We start from the raw sequence: 20,182 nt of genomic DNA, 5'->3' as shown, positions 1-20,182 counted from the left end.
GAGGAAGCTTAAAAATTACATAATCCTTCATACTCTTGAAAGTATAAAATGTGTTTGGGTGACCCAGTATAATCACCCTGCTTTACCACGGGCTTGCTTCCCTTCATACTGGCCCACCACATTTCTTAAGCTGCATTTTGGAAGAGGAGCTTCTGGGTTTGAGAGCCCATCGGCGACTTTGGTAAATAATCCCTCTGTCCTGACTCGAGAGACGCTGGAGGAGTAACCACCTTTCATACATCCAGCTCCACATATCTGAGGTCCTGGATGCACTACATCCAAGCAGGCTGTGTATCCACAATAAAAATGAAGAACCCCCCAAGAGATCATTACTAGTCCTTTCTTTGTCCCTCTTGTTCAGCCTCGCCTGAGCCCCAAACACCCATTCCTGAATATATCTGTGCACGTCTGACTGAACTGAATTGCTAAACCAGCTCTTTCTCAGCATATTTACTTCACACTGGAAGTAAATAAGAATTGCATTAAATAGGTTCATGGAAAATGCCTGTGATCTTTAAGCATTCCTTTTTTAAAAACCACTTGGCATGCTCTGAAAGGCAAACAGGGGCAGTCTAAGTTTTAAATAACATCTTCTCTTTCTCATAACTAAAAGATACACTGCTGGTAATAGCAATCTAAAACTGGACAACTGGTTTCCATGATATGAAATAGCCTGGCAAACAATGTACCACCTGTTCACTGCCCATCTGAGTTACGGGCTGCACTTCGTGATGCAATGTCCTTCTCCCCTTTCAGCTAGAAATGAAAGGGGGAACCAGTGTCCGTCCCCAAACATCTGTGAAAGCAATTCTCATTTGCACATCTTCCTGCAGTACCTGAATATTTTCACTTCACACAACAGTAGGACTTTCTGTCTATTCCAGAAACAGCCATTTACATCCCAGCTGAGGCAGCAGCTAGTTTTGAGCTGTGATTGTTTGTGACACCACGTCAGCTCCAGTGATGACAGGAGGGTTTTGTTGTGGGCATCCAAGTACCACAGGCCAGAATCTGCCACCCTTGCTCACGTTAAGCAGTGTATCTCCCTATGCAAATGGTTACCTTGAAGTCAGTGGGGTTATTCACAAAATAAATCATAACTCGATGTGAATAAACACAGAGGCATCCAACTCAGATTCCAAACATGCCTGGATCAGAGCAGCACTGCCTGCCCTGCTTTGAGGTGTCAAGCTACCCAGGAAATTCCTCTATGCCCAAACAGGAGAGAGGACAAAGCCTGCCTTAATAACCAGTTGACACAAAGGCAGAACCTAATTGATTAATACAACGCTGACTTTCATCCCTCGTGTGGTGCACATGAGCAGCCAGGCACTGCTGGAACATGGGGCCAAAAGGACGATGTTATTCAGCACAGCAATCCTCTGCATCTGTTTGCCTGTGGTGGGTAGACCTTATGGAACCACAAGGTCATCAGAGAAGTCTGAACGATCACGTAATGGTCTTGATATAGATAAATAAATACGAATTCCAGAACTCGCTCTTCACCTTTTTCTCCAGTATTGCATCAGCACTATGGCACACACTAACAGGCTTCCCAGTCATTAGGTATTTATATTTCATTTTACTTTGAACCATGCTGAAACGGAAAAAACATTCGTACTTAACACCTGCCTCTCCTTCCACAAATAGAGTTTCATGTTTATGATATTGATCATGTTATTTCAACTAATTCAATGCAAGGGTTTCTAACTTATAAGTCCATGTACATCGATAGGCATGCCAAATATATACATGCGCACACATTGACACACAAACATGCACACAGGTATATAGACGTGCACGTAACAAGGCACACAGATATTTCAATAATTTAACAGGTTCACTTTAAACATCACCTTCATTAACCACTATCTGCACAAAGAAAGTACATTTACTTTGTTATTTATTCCAGTATTTTAAAGGCAGACAAATCCTTTATGCTACAGGAGGTAATGACACGTGCTTTGATGTGAATGCAATTTTGTCAATACTACCTAGTGTGAATTTGTGCTTGCTAGGCTGCCTCACCATTACTGAGACTTTTGACCTTTACAATACCACTACTCTGGTGTGAAGTGATTAATACAGGAATTACAATGACCACAATATAAATCACTCATTCTTTTAAGGAATGAGCTTAACTGACTGAAAAAGTAAAACTTTACTAGGAAGATCTCCTTAAAATGCCTCCAAATAAAGAAAAAGTTACAACTGAAAAGGAACAGAAAATAATCTTTGGAAAATCAGCCTTGTGGTTTGAGCCATTCTAGCACAGAAATACAGAGGATGTTAGCAAGGATGAGAGAAGCTATCGAAACTTCTTCATAGGAAGAGACGATAAAGAGAACAGAAGGTTTTTTGAGGAAAAGACGAGGTATGGTGCTTGCAACTTTTCATAATATAGGCACAATGAACATATAATTGAAAAGAAAGCTTACAACAGAAAACTATTCTTTTGCTTATGTACTCAAAGACACCTGAGGGAATCATTCCTATTAGTTTGGGGGATTTTTATTTTTTTTTTAATCTTGAAGCTTAGTGAGATCAGACATTTATTTGGCATCCAGAAGATCCCTGGTGAAACAGGACAGTACAGAAAAAGTTAATTTCTTCCAGTTAAACTAATCTCTGCGACAGAATTTGGAGGGAACCTGCCTTATGCAGCCAAGAGGGAGACCGCTTCAACTTTTATTTGAAGTATCTGGCGCTACCCACAGTCAGAGAGACTCTGGGCCAAGAGAGCCCATGGGTCTGAACTGTTACAGAAATTTATGTATTCTTCATCACAACACCACCAGTGTTGTATATCTGTACTAATCCAGAAATCCTTACAGGAAAACAAAGCTTGTATATAATTTATTTTTACAAACTTTGTTCCTCTTCCCTTTTCTTCCCCCTGACTTCCATCCTCCAACTGTTCTAAAATTGCTTTATATCTAAAACCAGAATTTAAACAGGGCCTGTGTTTTCAATTTCTAGCAGAAGGCCATGGATGCTGTGGAAATAGGTTTTGTATTTGCTAGGCTCTATTTTTAGGTTCAGCTATGGTGCAGGAAAATATGTCCTTGTCATTACTTTGTAGGTGAGCATAATTCATTCAGTTTGGTGGGTGTGCCATGATGGATTCATCTCAGGCTCCTTGGCAGGTTATGTTTTTATTTATTGGCTGATTAAACTGATCTGTATTCATTAATCTGGGGAAAAATATTGCTCAGGGCTCCCAGCTTTAAATCCAGCAGATCGAAAAATATTTTATTCTGAGTGTACCAAGTGCCAAGTGTGTTGAAGTCTTTTGGTGGTGGTTGTTGTTGTTATTATATGTTATATTATATGTATACTATAAATTATATGTTGTTATTATTATTTGCCATTTTAGATTCTTTTTTTCTGGAAGTGAGAATGGAGTGGGACAGACAGGGAGGTCAGGGAAAAGAATAAAATTGAAGTTTAGACCTTCCTATTATTTTCATATTTTTTCATTTAAAACTGACCTAAATTTGCAGTGAATCAGATTAATTAATCTTAATGTCAATGCATTTGCTTGAATTTTTCTTGCGTCTCCTTTGCCTATCCCACGAGGCACACACAGTGCAAGATCAACTAATTTTCTTTAAAATGTAGCAGTTGTCTGCAAAATTGGCTCCCAGCTTTCTCCTTGTTCAATGGAAAAGCCTCCTTTTTCCCCCAAGGTCATGCTGATCACAATAGCTGACCTGAACGTGATGACGACAATATTTAAACGTACCATTCCAGCACCATCCCTTGAAGCAGCAGGAAACACGAAGCTCAGGTGGGCCCAGGAACGATGCCCACCAACATCCAAAGGAACAGGTGAGGTCCTTTAGATGAAACAGGCCTGCCAGGGGCACTGATCAAGTAAGAAAACAGGTCTAACTTTGCAAATATTTTGAAGTATTCCAAGCACAACGATTTTCTGACAAAAAGAGAGGGACGAAGAGACAAAAAGATGCATTTGGAAGCAAATAAAAGGTGGTGCATAGCAGTGGGAGAAGCCAGTCATGCATAGCAGCAATGGGAAAGGAGTGTTTCAAACCATCACCTGGAAAGGTCCAAAATTACTGATCTGTGTGTCACTGGCACTGGTATTACATGAAGAAGGATCTCTTTCATGCCTACCAGGACAACCCTCGCTAAGTTCCCCCTCTGTAGGCAATGAACAGCCCTGAATTTTTCTATTACAAAGCTAACAATTGCTCCAGAGCCCGTGTCCATGGTTTAAAACCAGATGACTATGAAGGTTTTCTGAGAACCCCTCAAGACCAGCCATACAGAACAGCTAAGAATGCAAATTTTAGTATTAATACTTCAGATCAGTTGCTGACTACTTACCATGGCAATAGTTTAGAAATTGCTCGGAAGTGTGATAAAATGGTTATAAACCAATTAAAAAAGTTATCTGGAGCCATATCCCCTTCATTTCTCAAGTAGTTGCTCTCTCTGAATTGGAAAGGGTCCACTGGCAGCCCCAGAAAGGTAAATAATACTCCATATACATGTATATATACAAATAATGCATCATGAGCATAAGTCATGAGCATGCATCACCACCAGTGGCACTACTGAGAAATCCAGGTGACAGATTATGAAAAAAGAATAAAAATCACCCCCTTGCCTCCTTGAATAAGGAGTTAAATCATTCTGAACACTGCATTAAAACAAGCTGTAGTCCTAGAAATCAGTTAAAGAACAGGCATACTGACAGTAATGAAAAATGAATATTTAATCACATCAAAGGACATAATCACAGCTCATCAGAAGATCTTTGATGCAAGAAAGAATGACAATATGACTAAGCAAAGAGCCTCTTTTCTTCAAAAATTAATGAGGATCTTTCCTTTTCTCTTCATTTAAGTTTTTGAAACTCCAATTTTAAAACACTGATGAAGTTTTCATAGTTTTCTCACTGGGGTCATGAATCAAATGAAGTCCCTTCACTTGTAAGACGTTAAAATACTTGGTTATTATGATGCTTTGTAACTAAAAGGAAAAACTGTGAGTGAACTGGTTTATATTATTAGTACCAGGAGGCATGAAGGTGCACATGAAGGAAGCTCTGTTGCAGGTGACCAGCAGTTAGTACCATCGTTTTGTCAACTTTCACTGTCAGCCCACTGCAACAGAGATCAATGCCGCCTCCATGTCTGGGCTGAGATAATTTGAGCAATAACTATACGTGGTGCCAGCGTTCTATCATCCCAAGGTCTGATTTCCCTTCACTCTGCATGAGCTCCTCTTCCAAAACAGACCTGCTTCAGCACAACACTAAGTCCTCCTAGCTGCGAGTGTCCCTTAAACTGCAGATTTTACCTGCCAAGACACTTCACAGCATGTATTTTACACTTGTGAGGCATACCTGAAGGGCACACAATATGCAACTGAGCAAGAACAGAGGCAGCCCTACTGAAGATTCAAAAGCACTTCACTTTGTCCCATTAGGGAACATCCAGACAGTGTAAGACCCTTCCCAGACCCATCTTGCCTAAGCCAAGCTGAAGCAGAGCTTATTGTAAACTGTTTGTAGGATGTGCAGGTAATAGTTTACAAGTAATGGCAACAGTATACACTACAAAGACAATATGCTTACACAGGTGTAAGCTCCTTCCTTGGTGGTTCAGAGGACACATCTACCACAAACAAACTGCCTGACAAATCTGGTGACAGGATATTCAGGATATAACTTCATTTCAGAAAAAAAAAATAATAAAAAAATTGAGTAATTTCAAAATAATTTTCAATATGCTCTGATATGACAGAAAACATTTAGAGCACAGATACACCTACCTGCCAGACTGGGCCACACAAGGAGTCTCCCACAGAACATTTCTAACAACCATCTCTCATTTTTCCCTTATTTTTAACACTTCCTCTTTAATATTCAAAATTGGTACTTCCAAACACATTTTTGACATATATTGATTTGGGAGTGAACCAAAAGACAAAACAAAGGGCATATCCGAGAACAAGACCAGAGGAAATCCCCTGTAGTGTATGTGTATGGACACAAGAATCAGCCTCACGGGACCAAGGTTAGGCCTAGCTTGCAGTACAGCCACAATTGCACAGCTACAACCCAGCCTAATCATAATTTGACCTTCACGTGATCATATATTGCCTTATAAGCAGAAATGGATTTAAAAACAAAACAAAACACACAGAAATTGACTTCTCAGACGTAAAAGTAGTAGGCCACCCTCCACTTAATAAAACCAACTTTTTCTCCTGCAAGGTATCCCATCCCTGTCTCACACCAAAAATACTTGCACCACCCACAGTAGGTGAAGGGCAAACACGAAGGTTTGACATGTTAGGAATATGACAGGCTATCTCATTGCTTGCCGTCCAACTTCATTTCTTCATGACTGGCCTGTCAAACAAGAGCACCCAAAGCCTGAAGATACAATAAATAACACATCAGCACGGAGCGCACATCGCTCCTGTTGTCTGCTCTAGTACTCCAAGGCAATGACACCATGAGTGGAGGCTCAAGATGACATCCCCCAGTCGTTGTATTCTCCTCATTACTCTTACTTTTGCTCTTTCATAAACCACCCTTTACTTCTGGTAAACTCTTTAAATGCCTGAATTCAGTTTAAAAGCATATTCTTAGAGAGATGGGTAAAGCGGGAGATTATTTTATTTAGTTTGCTTATAAGTAGCATGGATTTGGTCTGTTTAGAAATGTACTGGATGAATGTTATAAAATAATTAAATACTTGACCTTGTAAAATGGGCTTCACTTCTTGACAGATTCCAGGCATTACATACCCTACAATTATTTCAGAAACCACTCAAATGATGCTAGAGATACTATGTGATAGTTTAGGATAGTAAGAAGACACTATCCAACTCTGAGAAGTAGGGCAATGGTGAAAGTAAGAATACAGTTGGCCATCCTGGAAATTGGCTGAGGCATTGCGGTTCATACATCTTGCTTGTAAAATGCTCCATGTGATCTTTAAACAAGCAACTAGCAATTTGGGTTTAATCAAAGAAAAATCAGCTGACAAGAACTGGTTACAGAATGCACAGTCATATGAGGGAGAACCCCCAAAAGCTGGCTTGAAGTAGCTATCAATCCTAACAGGCATCTGAGAGAAGAAACAGCCTGGGATTTGGAAAAGCTAGATCCAAATCGTTCCTAAGTGTGGGGAATTTCCCAGAGGAAATACTACCAAAGAAGGGTGGGTAGTCAAAGAGAAAAACCATCTAAAAAGAAGCAGACAGATCATCCAGCATCATACAGAAAACTCAAGCTATGAGTCTGGCACAAACTAGGGCCTGACTCCACGCTCTATTTCCCTCTTTGTGGCATGGCTAGGAAACTCATGCAAAAGCCATCTTAAAACAGAACAAAACAGAGCATATAGCACTGTTAAACAAAATATTGTTTCATTCATCTTGAAAAAAATAGTACAATCACTCTTAAATCCTTTTCTCCTACTAGTAGGAAGTTCACATTACAGTGGTTGGTCAGGGAACATTTACAGCCCTGTAAACTTGAACAACAGTGCTCTATAAAAGCCCCCTGAAAATGAACATGCCCACTCCAAAACCACCCATCACATCATTTGTGTACGCAGGAAATCACCCTTTCTGCAAGATATTTGTATAAGAGAGGTGTGTGTCACAGCTCCTGGTGAGGTATTACAATTCCTGTGCTCTTCTGACCCATGGGCACTGCAATGAAAAAGAAGAGGTTCTTTTTCTAAGAACTGATTTATCATGAATGGAAACTGCTCCAGTTTGCAGACTTGCTCCTTTTTCAGGTCCTAAAGTCCAATATCCAACCAACATCATTCATTAGTTATAATATTCACTCCTAACAAACATTTATTTTTGTTAATTGGAAGGAAACATGTAAATTGCGGGGGAAAAAAAGGAACTTGGAATAACTCCATAAAACTACTTAAATGGTGGGCTCCAGCCTAAATCTGACTAAGATTCAGTTTTGCCCAGGAATGTACATGTAGTATGGCCCAGATGTGATGTCTCTCTTCTTAGTACTGCTGGAGATTCACATTTCCTCCTGTTCTCTCACTATCTGGGGAAGCAGCTGTGGCTTCACAGCTGTAGTTCTTGTTGTGAAGGTAGCACACAGAGTCTGGCTGACCCTGTGGACTTGCAGTTGATGGATCATGACAAAATTACACAGAGGGACTTGCCAAAAACAGTGGGCGTCCATAAAAAATATACAGCACACATTGTAAAAACTTAACAGCCCATATTACATTATTGTTCATAGATAGGCGCTGATATTTTACCAACCACTGATATAATTGACACCTTTTTGGCTCGTTTATTCTGCAGACACACACATCTATAGTACAGTGTTATCACAGACCTGACGCTTTCTCAGGTTTTCTCTGAACGTTAAAAATTGTATGCACACATAAAATGTAGCCTACACTTAGCTATGTGTCAACAACAACAAATATATCCCATTAAAGAACAATCCTGCAAAAAAGCTTTTACCCCAACTCTCTTTTATGTCTTAACACAAAATGTGGAAGGAGGCATTTCAAGTTGTTGAGATTTATTCATAGTCTTATTTTATTCACAAGTCTTCATATGACATAGCAATATCAAGTCCATTTGACAGAGCTTCAGATTGATTCATATCAAATTAAGTCTCCTTGAGGTTACGGAACAAAATACCCTGACATGTTGCCACATAGACTTAAAGTGGCAAACTCCCTGGATCATAAACCATCTGTTGAAAAGCGGTTCCCTATCCAAAGCCCAAGGGTTATATTTCTGAGCCTCTTATTCTCATGCTTCCTCCCCTGCATATACTACATAATTCTCAGCAGCGTGGTCCCAGAAATTGTAGCTTGCACTGCAATTTCAAGCCACCCTAGCGTCTCAAATTTATATGTTACTGGAACACACGCTTGCGGATTTAAATCACATTTTCTAAAAATCTCACCGTAAGAGTGAGAGAAAACACATTTTCTTATAGACAGAAACCTTTTACATATGAATGAAGATTAATGTAATATAAAGGGGAAATACTACACAGTGTGCTGAGTTAACGTTTTTGAAAGGAGGAAAGGCGACAGGCTTTTCATCTATGTCAATGCTCTCTATTCAAGATTAGTAATTACAATTCAATCTCTCATCTGTAAAGGTCTTTTGTGAACTGGCATGCAGCACATTTGTCTAAATGATCAAATAAAGCACATTATGACTTGATCAGTTGCAACTGCCATAAAAATAGAGCTCATACCTACATTCATGTGCTGCAAGCAGATGGTTGATTGCTTTTCTGTCCTCTTACATCGCAGTCCCGCTCCTTTAGATCCTCTCTGTGCAGAGGGTGACATGCTGTGAGGTCAGTTTTCTGACAAGGTCATCTGCCTTCAGAGTATGAAGAGAACTACACGGAAAGTGGGTTGGGCTATATTTAGAGTTTGGTCCAACTCCGTGCCAAGGTCCCCCCGCTGTCTCTCCCATGCAGCACCGTCTCAGGTCTATTCTTGCAGAGTCTCAGCCCACAGAATAGGCGAAGAGAGGAAAGCCGCTCTGAGCTACTACTGGAGCTAGGTTTTTGCAATTTGCTAGAACAAGTGGATCAGGAGCTCAGCTGAGGACTCCTTAAATCCCTCACTCTTCAGTTATTTAAAGACTTTTTCTTTCATTATTCAAGTGGATTTTCCCTTTTCAAGTGAATAAGCAGAGGGAACTGCCTGGATACAGCAAAAAATAGCCTTCCGAGCTAAGGTAAGCTTGCTTCATTTTTGTATTGTCATTGTAATTAGAAAGCAACTGATGATGACTTGTTCCAGATACGCTTTTTCTGCTAGACTGGCTCTGTATGTCAACATTAACATTTGGGGGGCAGGGGAGGGATAATGAAACTCTCAATTTCAAAGCATCAATTTTCATTATCACCGTCTAAAGGAAATGGGAAAATAGAAAGGTATCAGCATGTGCAACAGCATATACATTGTCTGATTTCACCTGTTTAATTTAAAAAGCACACAGCCAGGTACTGTGTCATTCTGAAAGTAGCAGAAAAGCATATATGTGACTATGTGCATGATGGTTACATATGTAAGTGTGCAGTCTGATGTGCTGAATGATGTTTTATCCACATGGCTTCAGGGTTGCAATACAGGGCTTACAACTAGCATGGTTTAAAAAAAAGAAAAAAAAAAAGAATTTATAGATGAACTTGTGCTCAAATTCCTCCACAGTTCTGAAGAAGTTGCTCAGCTTTAGCCAGAGTATAGATAAGATCAAAGATTGTGTTCAATTTAGTCTCTTCCACAGAATACTTTTACCTAGTCCTGCCTTGCTTCTCCTTTTAAAAGCATAAATGCTTGAACAGGTTTCCTCAGCACTGTTTTACACTGTTGCAACTCTTGCAACTCTTAAGTGAAAAAAAAAAAAAACAAAACAAAAAAAACCTGGAGAGAGTACAGCAGGGCATGCTTGACTGTAAGGAGATCCTAATACACTCTGGGGTCACGGACATCATGATACAGCAGTGTGGAATCCAATGTGAGGAGACTGTTATGTAAAGACACCGTGGAGCCATGGATATAGTGCCAGTGCACACACAGACACCACCACCACATGTACCTCCAAGGCAAACACACAGGAATGGCAACCTGAAAAAATGGGGTAGAAAGGTCCACTTGGCCCTAAAGTCCAAACTCTAATACAAGAGCACCAAAAAGTTCTTCATTAACAGAAACATCAGGCACCAGCCTCAGCAGAAACATTGGAAGAGAGGCCGATGGGTTCTAGACTGAGAGTAAGCAAAGTGCAAAAGAGGTCACAAAGTCACTGGGAGTTCATCTAAGGCACGGCCACTGGGTGGATTCCTGCACTTAGTTCAGGTCTTTCTTTAACACAACCACTCATTAAACAGTATCTCTTGTATCAGGCTGAAAAAGTAAAGGATTAGATGGTGGCAAAAGTCTCACCTGCTGAAGAAACGTCTGATTCTGTTTACTCTCAGCTCTGTGTAAGATCGGCTGATCTTCCTTTCCTTCTGATTTTTTATTTGACAATTTATGTCCAGTTTGAGTGTTAAGTTTATTTGGAGGCTGTAATAAACACCACCTGCTTTGCTCAGAAAACCTTTCTAGTGGTTCTACAACTCTTTAGCAAACAATTAGGGCCACATGCCGTGGAGCCAACTTGGGCTGTGTGGCATGCAAAAATTCATTCATCCAGGTTTCCATTGCAAGAACTTAGGGAAGAGGCTCTTACATGAGGGTTACTGAAGTGCTGTAAATGTATTCATGAGGTTCACCAGTAAGCAAAAGGCTTCACAGCAAAAAAGCAACTAGTGCTGTCTGAGATTGGCAACAACCTTTTATAAAGTTAGCACTGAGAGAAAAGAGAAAATAATGTAGTTATCTACATCTTCAAATGGTCTGTTTTTGCCTAAAGTTTCTGCTTAATGAATCCACTTAGTTTCTGCAACACTTTGTGGCACCTGTTCTGTTTGTGTGTGGGGAAAAGTTATTTCCCCATTGATGTTACAGGTATTGGGAGCTTAAAAAGAGCACCAGGGGTGTAAGCGTAGCCTACAAATCCAGCACTCACAAAGAAACCCCCTGGCAGAGGGCAGGAGTGCTGCTGATAGCCAGAGGCAACAGGGGCCAGCTGGTTTTGAAGACACCAAGGAGGGATATCACACCTTTGTCACAGGAGCAGGGCCACAAACCATTGGGAGGTTTGTTTATGTACAGGTGGCAGAATGAGAGCAATGGAGAACGGCAATGTTGTTATCAGGGCAGATATGAACCTGGCGTTAAGGGAAGACGTTGGAGAGAAGCACACTGGAGTGAACAAGCCTCATGTTCTAATGTGGACAAACCTCAGTCTGCCTCTAACCTCTTCCCTGCTGGGGCCAAACCTGCCTCTAGTGGAATCCTCCTCTTCCTTGTCTGTCCCCTATGTTAAAAATGTCCAGCACCAGAAGGAGCTGGCTTCATATTGCTACAGTGGAGACCACCACAGAAAGGGGAAAAAAACAGAAAAGGAAAAAGAAAAGAAAGCTCTTTCCCTTCTTTTTCTTCTCTAGTGCAGGAAAGAAAGGCTGAAACCCTTTCTGTCCACCTGGGAAGCAAAGAAGGCCTCAGAGGGAGCTGAAACCCACTTCCCACAGTGGGGGTGGGAGGGCATGGCTATAGGTACTGACTGACCTCCTGCCCAAGGTTGTGGAGGAGGAAGAGGCCTGGCTCACAATATATGCTGCCAGTTGGCCAGGCAAAGCTCCAAGGGGACATTCACAAACTGCTGGCACTGGTGCTGTCACCCTCAGCTGACAGGTGTAAGCAGAGCCCGAGCCAGAAGGGTAAATCCAAGCAGCGCCGGGGGGCGAGAAATTCCCACCAGCAGCCCGAGCCTCCTACCGCGCACAGCATTTACGTGCCTGCCCGGTGCCTTTCCTCTGGTGCAACCAAACAGCAAACGGTGCTGGGATTTTCCTCCCTCCTCGCTGTCCCTCAGCCCAGCCAGACTGAGGGAAACAAGCCAGGGTGTTGAGGGAAGTCTAGGTGTCCTAGTTAGTTAAATAATTTCAGCCATTCTTTTACTCTCTGCATACCAGAAAACTAGAGACACCTTGTTGCAGAAAACTGTCTGCTCTGAGGTGAGCAAAATCTTCAGCAGCTTGCATTTTCCTACAGTCTGATAGGGTCTTGGGACTAACGGAAACGTCTCCCACATTTATTTTCACATTTTGGGTTAGAAAATACTGCTTTTCACCTAGGCAAATTCATTCCTCTCTACCCAAAGCACAATAAGGCCTTGCATTCTTGTCTAAGCACGATGAGCACAGACAAAAAATCTCTGAGGACCATGGTGCCAACCTGGTCGCCCAGAACCTCTGGGCACAGGCACAGCTCTGCACAGACCTGTGGTGTCAGCAAGTGCCTTAGCCCTGACTTGTGCGACGGCTCGGAATTAGCTAAGGTCTGTAGTGCATGGTCTCTGCATCGAAGCAGGAGGGGAAGGGGAGGCCGGAGTGGCCTCACCTGACCTCGGAAAGGCAGATCGGTGCAGTTAAGGACACTGGATGCAGCCTGGTTTCTCCTGGTCATGCCCACGTCTCTCCTGCAGTCACACCAATACACATACAGACACGTACACAGCTGTGCACTGACAAACAACGAAGTTGCGGGGAGTTGAGACCCACTTTCTATCCATTAACAGCAAAACATAGTACGTTAGGCTAAGATGAAGCGTCTCCTTTGAAAAATGTAGTTATTTTACATGGACTTCCAGTTTGGCTAGGTGTAAAGGAGAGCAACTATGACAATTTTACTTTGAATGATGACGAGACTGAAATTAAGCAAGTGAAAGCAGTTTACCTGCAATGTTACAAAACAGCGTGCAGTGGTGTGAGAGCGCAGGTATATACCCAGAGCAGCAGTTTATCCATACTAGAAAACATGCTTCCAAAAGTATTTAAAAATAGAGGATGTGCAGCTGGTCACCTGCGTGGATTATTTTTTCATTTTCATAGAGCTGGTCCCAGCTTACTGACAGCTACAGATTTAAACTGAAAGCAGAGTGCTCCAGCGGGGCCTGCGTTTCTTGCAGTGGTAACGGAGGTACACGGCACGCTAGCAGAAAAGGGCTCTCCAGGGAGTTCATCAGGAGCTGGGAGCCTGGGAAAGCACCAGCAAGGCAGGGCTGTGCTTTGCTGGAGCAGTCTGCCTAAGAACAATGTTTGCAAGGCTTTCTGCTGCTCTGTGACACCTGCCAAGGAAGAGGATTTTACTCAATGCTAGACGGTACCAGTACATCTCATTTTAAGATGAACATGGCTAAGTTTAAAGAAAGTCCCAGTAAAAATCCCACCTACACAATGCGGCACAGTCATGCAGGAAGAAATAGTTGAAAGTGGTACTACATAGGAGTCTAACGCAAATTTCTTATCTTCCATTACACAATACTAAATTCTTTCAACCTCAGCAACTTTACAGGGATCACTAACGGGGCTAAAAAGCCAGAGAAAGAAATCCAACAACACCGAATTCTTATGTCTCAAACAACATAGAGTGAAAATGCATACACACAGCTGCAAAATCGTAAATCATAATTTTACATAAAATGAAACTTGGACTAAACATAGTCTTGTTAAAATAAATCCTTGGAGGTGAACTTTTCCATTTTTCGCTCATAACCAGCTTTTTATTGTGCCAGTCTTCTCCTTAGACATTCACTTAAACAGCGCAACAGCGTCCAACCTCTAGAACCCAAATAACATGAAATGATCAGTACTCACGACACAGTTGTGTTAGACACAGTACTCATGCAATTTTCTTAACCACTAGCAAAGGGTGAAAAGAATATAAAATAATCCACAAATGGATGTCAAATGTTTTAGGTACTCTCCCTAAAGAGACAATTTAAAAATCATGTGCAAAATATAGTCAAAACCAGGAATTTTACATCAAGCCTTTTCTGTCTTGAAGAGCACTCACTTTAAATAGAAAACGAGCAGCAAGCATCCTTCCTGTTACTCTGATTTATTCTGTTAATATCATGGTTAGAGATGCCATCCAATATAAACTGATGCATAGCATCATACAGCCACTCACACAACGCCCACCTAAAAGAGTGGGAAGACAATAAAAGGAAATCCCGCTTGAGAAAAAGATAGGATTAACTTGCTAGCATGCAAGAAAAAGGAAGGGCTGAAATCACACATCAAGACTGGTGTGCTTTGCAGTGTTTCTCACGCAGCCGAGCCCACAGGCTGTGTGCTCCCCATTGTAAATCCATGCATCGTCCAGCACCAGCACACCTGGGAGCTGAGGCAGCTCAGGCTGTGGTGGAGTTTCTCGATACAGATAAGTACCCGTTGAAAGAGGGAGATGATATGACCTCTCTCGGTCCTTCTGCAACAGGAAACTTGAGACTCCTGAAGGGGGAGAGGCAGAGCATTCGCTCCCCCTCACACCAACTTTCATCCGACCTCCAGCTGTCCGAGGAGGACAACTTGTAGCCTAATTATAGGTCTCTTGATTCTTCCTAGAGATAGCCCCCTCACGTGGGCAAAGAATCTTATGAATCTCACGCATCTTTCAGAGCAGAGACTGTCCTCCATTTCAATCCCTTCTGCTCTATCACAAGTATCTGTACCGGATCCCCCACTCAGTTTGCTCCTCCTGAGTGAAACAAAAGGACGAAATGTGAGTTTGATCAAGAAATGCAGGGTATTGAGTGACCCCTGGAGAAGGCATGGCTGGCTTCTTCTCTATTGTATTCCCCCACAACGTGTCAATAAAAAGAGCTGTTAACACAGAAGGAATTTTTATTGCAAGAAGTGCAAAACTACAGTATGCACTCAGCAGTTTCACATTTTACAGTTGTTGAGGATATACTACATAGATTAGTAAATATGCCATGTTTTCTTTGCACTTTGTGTACACACATAAAATGTGGTGAGAGAAAGGAGTCCTAGAGGATTTATTTGGATGGAAGTCAGGTGCACGTCTGCGCGTTGTTACATTGAGGAGCTCTGGAGTCAGCATTTCTAGATCTGATAGGGACTGCTCAGTCTTTGGCAAATCACTAACAGTTCTTCCATCTCAGGTTGCCTTACTGCACAAAAACAAGATACAGAAATGCCTCTTAACTCAATGGGGTGTTTGGGGGCTTGAATGACATGTAGAGTGCTGGGGGATTCCTGCAGAAAGTGCTACAGTAGAATAAAATACTAGTTGTTTATTTTATTATACTTCAGACAGAAGACCAAGTCCCTCTGCTAAAAAGAAAACAACCACCACCTTGTAAAAGCAGCATTTTTTAAAAACATGTTTTAGAGAATCCAAACCAGTTGCGTTCAGCTCACTAGGATGAAAAACAACCTTGAGGCTCACTGCATCGGAGAGACAAGGCTCAGAGGGATCCCTATTAATCTGGAGTTACAACTCCCCAGACTCTATCTCTGCATCGATAGCCACATTCAAAGGCTTCTTTGTCATAGCTTTGTTTTCCAGTGGCTTCTGGGAGAATGCCCTGACATGAAACAAAGGCATGATAAAGGTTATCCCTATCCAAAGGGTTTCACTACTGTGTGCAGCTCAAGGAAAAAATGATGACAGATGATGTAAAGCTGGGGTCAGAATATATGTGGTATGGGAGAGACAGAAGCAGCGCTTTATCTAGGCCCTGAAGGTCTCAGCTCTGGAGACAGTCTCCTCCTAAGGCAGATGTCCTCCAGTATCCTCTACGAATTCACACGCTATGAATCCATCACTCTAGACCCTGCTGGGAAAAGTAGTCTCCTCTCTACTTGATTTACTGCAAAATTACCGATAAGGAAACCGCGCTGTAGTGGAACACGACCCTCAGCACAACAGAGATGAGATAGGCCGTGCATCTGCAGAGGGGAGATCACCGTCTTAGCCAAAGTTACAGAAAGCAGGAATGGTGAAATAATCCAAGTCTGACAACATGGAAAACAGGATACCCTTCAAATCAGAGAGATTTTGCATCCCACTGTTTTGTCTTTGGCAGCAGAGAGCATGTCCACATGAAATTAATACTACCAGAGACTGGCACAGCAAGAAAAAAAAATTGTCACGATAAGTTTATCTGTTTGCTTATTCTTCTGACTGACTGATCGCTTACCTCAGCAATGGGAAGGACTGGAAGGCTGCACCAGGACTGTAATGAAAATAAAGCCCCGGGGAACAATTTTGATTATAATGGAGGTTTCAGCTGACTCCATTTTAATTAATCAGAGTAGCGCAACAGTCTGAATTCCCAGGTACCCCATTCCAACCTGCAGACTAACATGACTCGTTTTAGGCCGTATTTTAACATTGTTCTAATAAATTCTTTAACAGTACTTTTATGTCTCAGAGGTACTCTAATTTCTTCTTTATTTTTGTTATGGAAGCTTTCAACAGGCACTCCAACCACAAAACACTAAAATGATATGCCTGCAAAATGCCAAACATAGACTCAGAAACCAAATTCCTCTTCAAGCCTTGCATTAATTAAAAGCACAGTGATTTTTTTGATTACAAAATAAAAGAGTGACTTTACATTGATAAAACATTTTAATTTAAAATAGATCTCTATAATAAAGACAAGCCACAGTAAAATTTGGTTAAAATGCTCAGCATAGACCCAGGGTAGTAACATTAGACATCATCCGCTATAGGAGAAAGCCAGAAATTGTCAGTGACAACAGAAAAGCAGGATGTTCAGGGCTCAACACACAGGGCAGTGCCTACATTATCTGCATGATCCAGGCTTAAGTAAGCCAAGGCTTAAGGACTGACAAAACACGTGCAGTCTGAGAAACACAGAGCAAACAAAGAACTCCAAATATGTAAGTTGTGTACTCATACATCATAAGACCCAGCAGAGAGGATGTGATTTATATCTTTAAACTCACAAAGCACATAGTTTTTTCCTCTGCATTCTCCTGTGTGTCTTGAATTCACCAGTGGTTTGCTACCGTATAGAAATAAGAGTGGTAAATGAATTGTCCAGGACTTGCCCAGGTGGCACTGAGATGCTGAGCTCTGCAACCTCAGTTCAGTGTGACCTGCAGAAGTGCCTGTGTGCTGCCCCAACCCGGCAGCAGCTGTAGAAACTGCATCTTCATCCAAGAGGGATTTAAAAAACAAAAAAGACCCAGACATTACAAAAAGACCAGGGGAAAATGCAAAGGCAGCAATCAAGCAGAGAGATCAAGCTAAATGCAAGAGGAGTGCAGGAGACAGCCCTGAAGCGATGGCAGAAGGGGAATGAGGACAACACCAGTAGAGCCCTGAGCCTCTACACTTTTCCACCTCCATCATGACAAAAATGCCTCATTTTCTACAGGAACAAATCATTTCCCCTTCTTGATATGGTGAGCATCACCTGCTTGGTGTGCAGCCCAGGGAACCCTTCTGTTGTCCCTGTGTAGGGGCAAGGCAGAGGGGGTGACTCTTGCTGCTTCGAGGCAGTCACAGAGCTGTGGTAGAAACAGACCTGCTCCTAGCAGTGTCTACCCCTGCTGAGGGGTGCTGAGCCCCTAATTGCTGAACTGCTTGGCCAAACGCAGCCCATCTCTGACAGCTGCCCACTTCTGTTACCTAGATCTTTTGAGAAGGCACCATAATTATGGCTCTTCCCTGTAAAAAAAAAAAAAGGCTGGGGGTGCAAAACAGAAAGCTCCTTCCCATGTTCTCTTACTCCAGTGTATTCATAAAGCTGCCAAAACAAACAAACAAACAAACAGCACCAACAAAAGAAAACAAAATATCAATTTAGACTGGTTTTCAAGGGTGTAAGAGTTCTGTGTAGAGAAAAGAAAAGGGTAGCTCATGTCTGTGTACAAGCAGCAAAGTAACCACCTGATTTAATACAATGGTAATGATTTCCCTTTGACGACAGAAAAGGTACAGACCTAAACTCCCGTCCCTGGCAAGGCATCTATTTCAGCAGTCACTACTTTCCCTTACTTTCTGCTAGCCTAACAGTACTACAGATACTGTATTTTGCAGTTTTCATTGCCACAAATATTACAGCAACAAATTGCTGCAGGGAATAATCACAGTACAGTGTAAAGGCTGTGACATCCTCAACTGCATGTAAAATTACTCCAGACTGGAAAACAACTGCTCACATCTAGCAGCAATTGTGAAAGCAACGCTTAGAGAGTTTAGACTGAAAACCTCTAAGAGGGGAAAGCATCAAAGTATTGCCAGAGAATGAGATGTAGGAGATAACTTTTTGATGTGGAGAGCCAGTTTCTGCACAGATTCGCAAGCCTGAGGCATTTTCTTCCACACTGAGCAACCAACCCAGCGCTTAGTTCAGGTTTCAGAAGAGCTCAAGTGATGCATGTAACACCTGCTGTGTGCACTACCACTTCGCACTGTTCAAATCAGAAGGAAAGGAGCAGATGCTATTGATCTTCCTGCCTCAGGTTAAGTACCAGGAGTGGGAAATCCCCCACCAGGAACACCAGCACTCCCACAGTGCAGCCTCAAGTGATCTAGAATTTCCCTCCCAATCCTCTGGTCTTGACTCACATCTTGTCTTTTAACTGCATCCAAGGATGAGCACAGGTAAAGAACGCAGCAGGCTTTCCCTGGGGCCGACCTCGAAAGCTACTTCAGAATGGCAAGCCTGGGCAGATGCTAGCCAGGATCTCTGAAGAGAGCCCTGAAGAGCTTGAGCCTGCAAAGCCTCATCACTCCACAGCTCTGAACGCTGCTGGCTGCTTACCAACCTCCTCAGCAATATCAAGAGCTGCTAATGTCCCAGCACCTTTCTACATGGCAGTAATTAGAAAGTGAAGATGTTTTGTCTCTAGCATTTGAAGAAGATGAAGATCATGGCTTCACTGCACAAGCCAGCATCAGCAGGATGGTAACAAACAGGGTGCAAGAGAAGAAGATCCGAAGTCTCCAACCTGTACTCAACACAGAAAGCATTCAAGAGATCAGACAGCTCTTTTTCTAACCATCAAATCCAAACTGGGAAGGAGAAGTAACTGTAGAGGATTTTCATTCGAAGAACACACCCTATTCTGGTCTGTCAGGCAAGGCTGCTGTTAGCATGCCCTTCAGGAAGCCCACAGTACCCTTGTACTCTGCTATGCAAGTAGGAAACGAAGTTCCTTCTGCTGCACTCCTGTGTTGAATTACGGGCTCATTTTTCACAGAGAGTTTTAAGCATACAGCGCTAGGATTTGGACATGATCAGAGGTCTGCAGATCTGTCTGCTGCTTTCAACACAGTCAACTACAAGGTGTGAGCAACTTGCCCGCGGAACCAAACGGGAGCCAGTGTGAGTCCGTCTCAGATGGTTCATCTCATTCCTACCAGGAGGCCCAAAGCAGGCAGCTGCTCCTCCTCACTGGGAGTGCTTGCAATGGCATCCCAGCAGATTAGGCTCTGTTCCCCATGAAGCTATACATTATTAATCTTATCTGAAGCAGACAGTGCTGACGCCCAGCTTCCTCAGTGTCTGGAAGAACACCAGCTGTCTCAAACTCAGCCTGAGGAAATGCACAGAACGTGCGCGAGTACCAAGAGGAAATGTTTCTTAAAGCTTTGTAGGATTCAGAATCCCTCCCCTCTTTTTTTCCTACACGCTACCGAAACAACTGCCTGGGATTTATACCCCACTCTGTGTCTCTGCATCCCCAGGTGTAGGAATACTTTTTTGTACTTTCCAG

The 20,182-nt window shown here is 42.3% G+C and overlaps 2 protein-coding genes across 5 annotated transcripts in view; one reads left to right on the top strand and one right to left on the bottom strand.

Annotated features, from left to right (window-relative positions):
• CMSS1 (cms1 ribosomal small subunit homolog) overlaps nucleotides 1-20,182 on the bottom strand; it is a 232,512-nt gene that overhangs the window by 22,214 nt on the left and 190,116 nt on the right. Inside the window, exon 1 of one of the 2 annotated variants that reach the window (XM_082767272.1) lies at nucleotides 9,248-9,366. The exons of the other annotated variant lie outside the window; for it this stretch is intronic. Coding sequence (XP_082623398.1) covers nucleotides 9,248-9,344 — 97 coding nt within the window. The 5' untranslated portion in view covers nucleotides 9,345-9,366. Of the gene's footprint in view, nucleotides 1-9,247; nucleotides 9,367-20,182 lie in introns of those variants that run through there. 2 annotated transcript variants of the gene reach the window in all.
• The window catches only part of FILIP1L (filamin A interacting protein 1 like), a 198,920-nt gene continuing 188,280 nt past the window's right edge, over nucleotides 9,543-20,182 (top strand). For all 3 annotated transcript variants that reach the window (XM_082767215.1, XM_082767218.1, XM_082767217.1), the window contains exon 1: nucleotides 9,543-9,741. The gene's annotated coding sequence lies outside the window, so the exon portion shown is untranslated. The remainder of the gene's footprint in view (nucleotides 9,742-20,182) is intronic.

The sequence above is a fragment of the Aythya marila genome, assembly GCF_965140915.1.
Source record: "Aythya marila genome assembly, chromosome: 1".
Taxonomy (NCBI): Eukaryota; Metazoa; Chordata; class Aves; order Anseriformes; family Anatidae; genus Aythya; species Aythya marila.
Note: the sequence above shows the minus strand (reverse complement) of the source record. Positions and strands in the feature narration are given on the sequence as shown.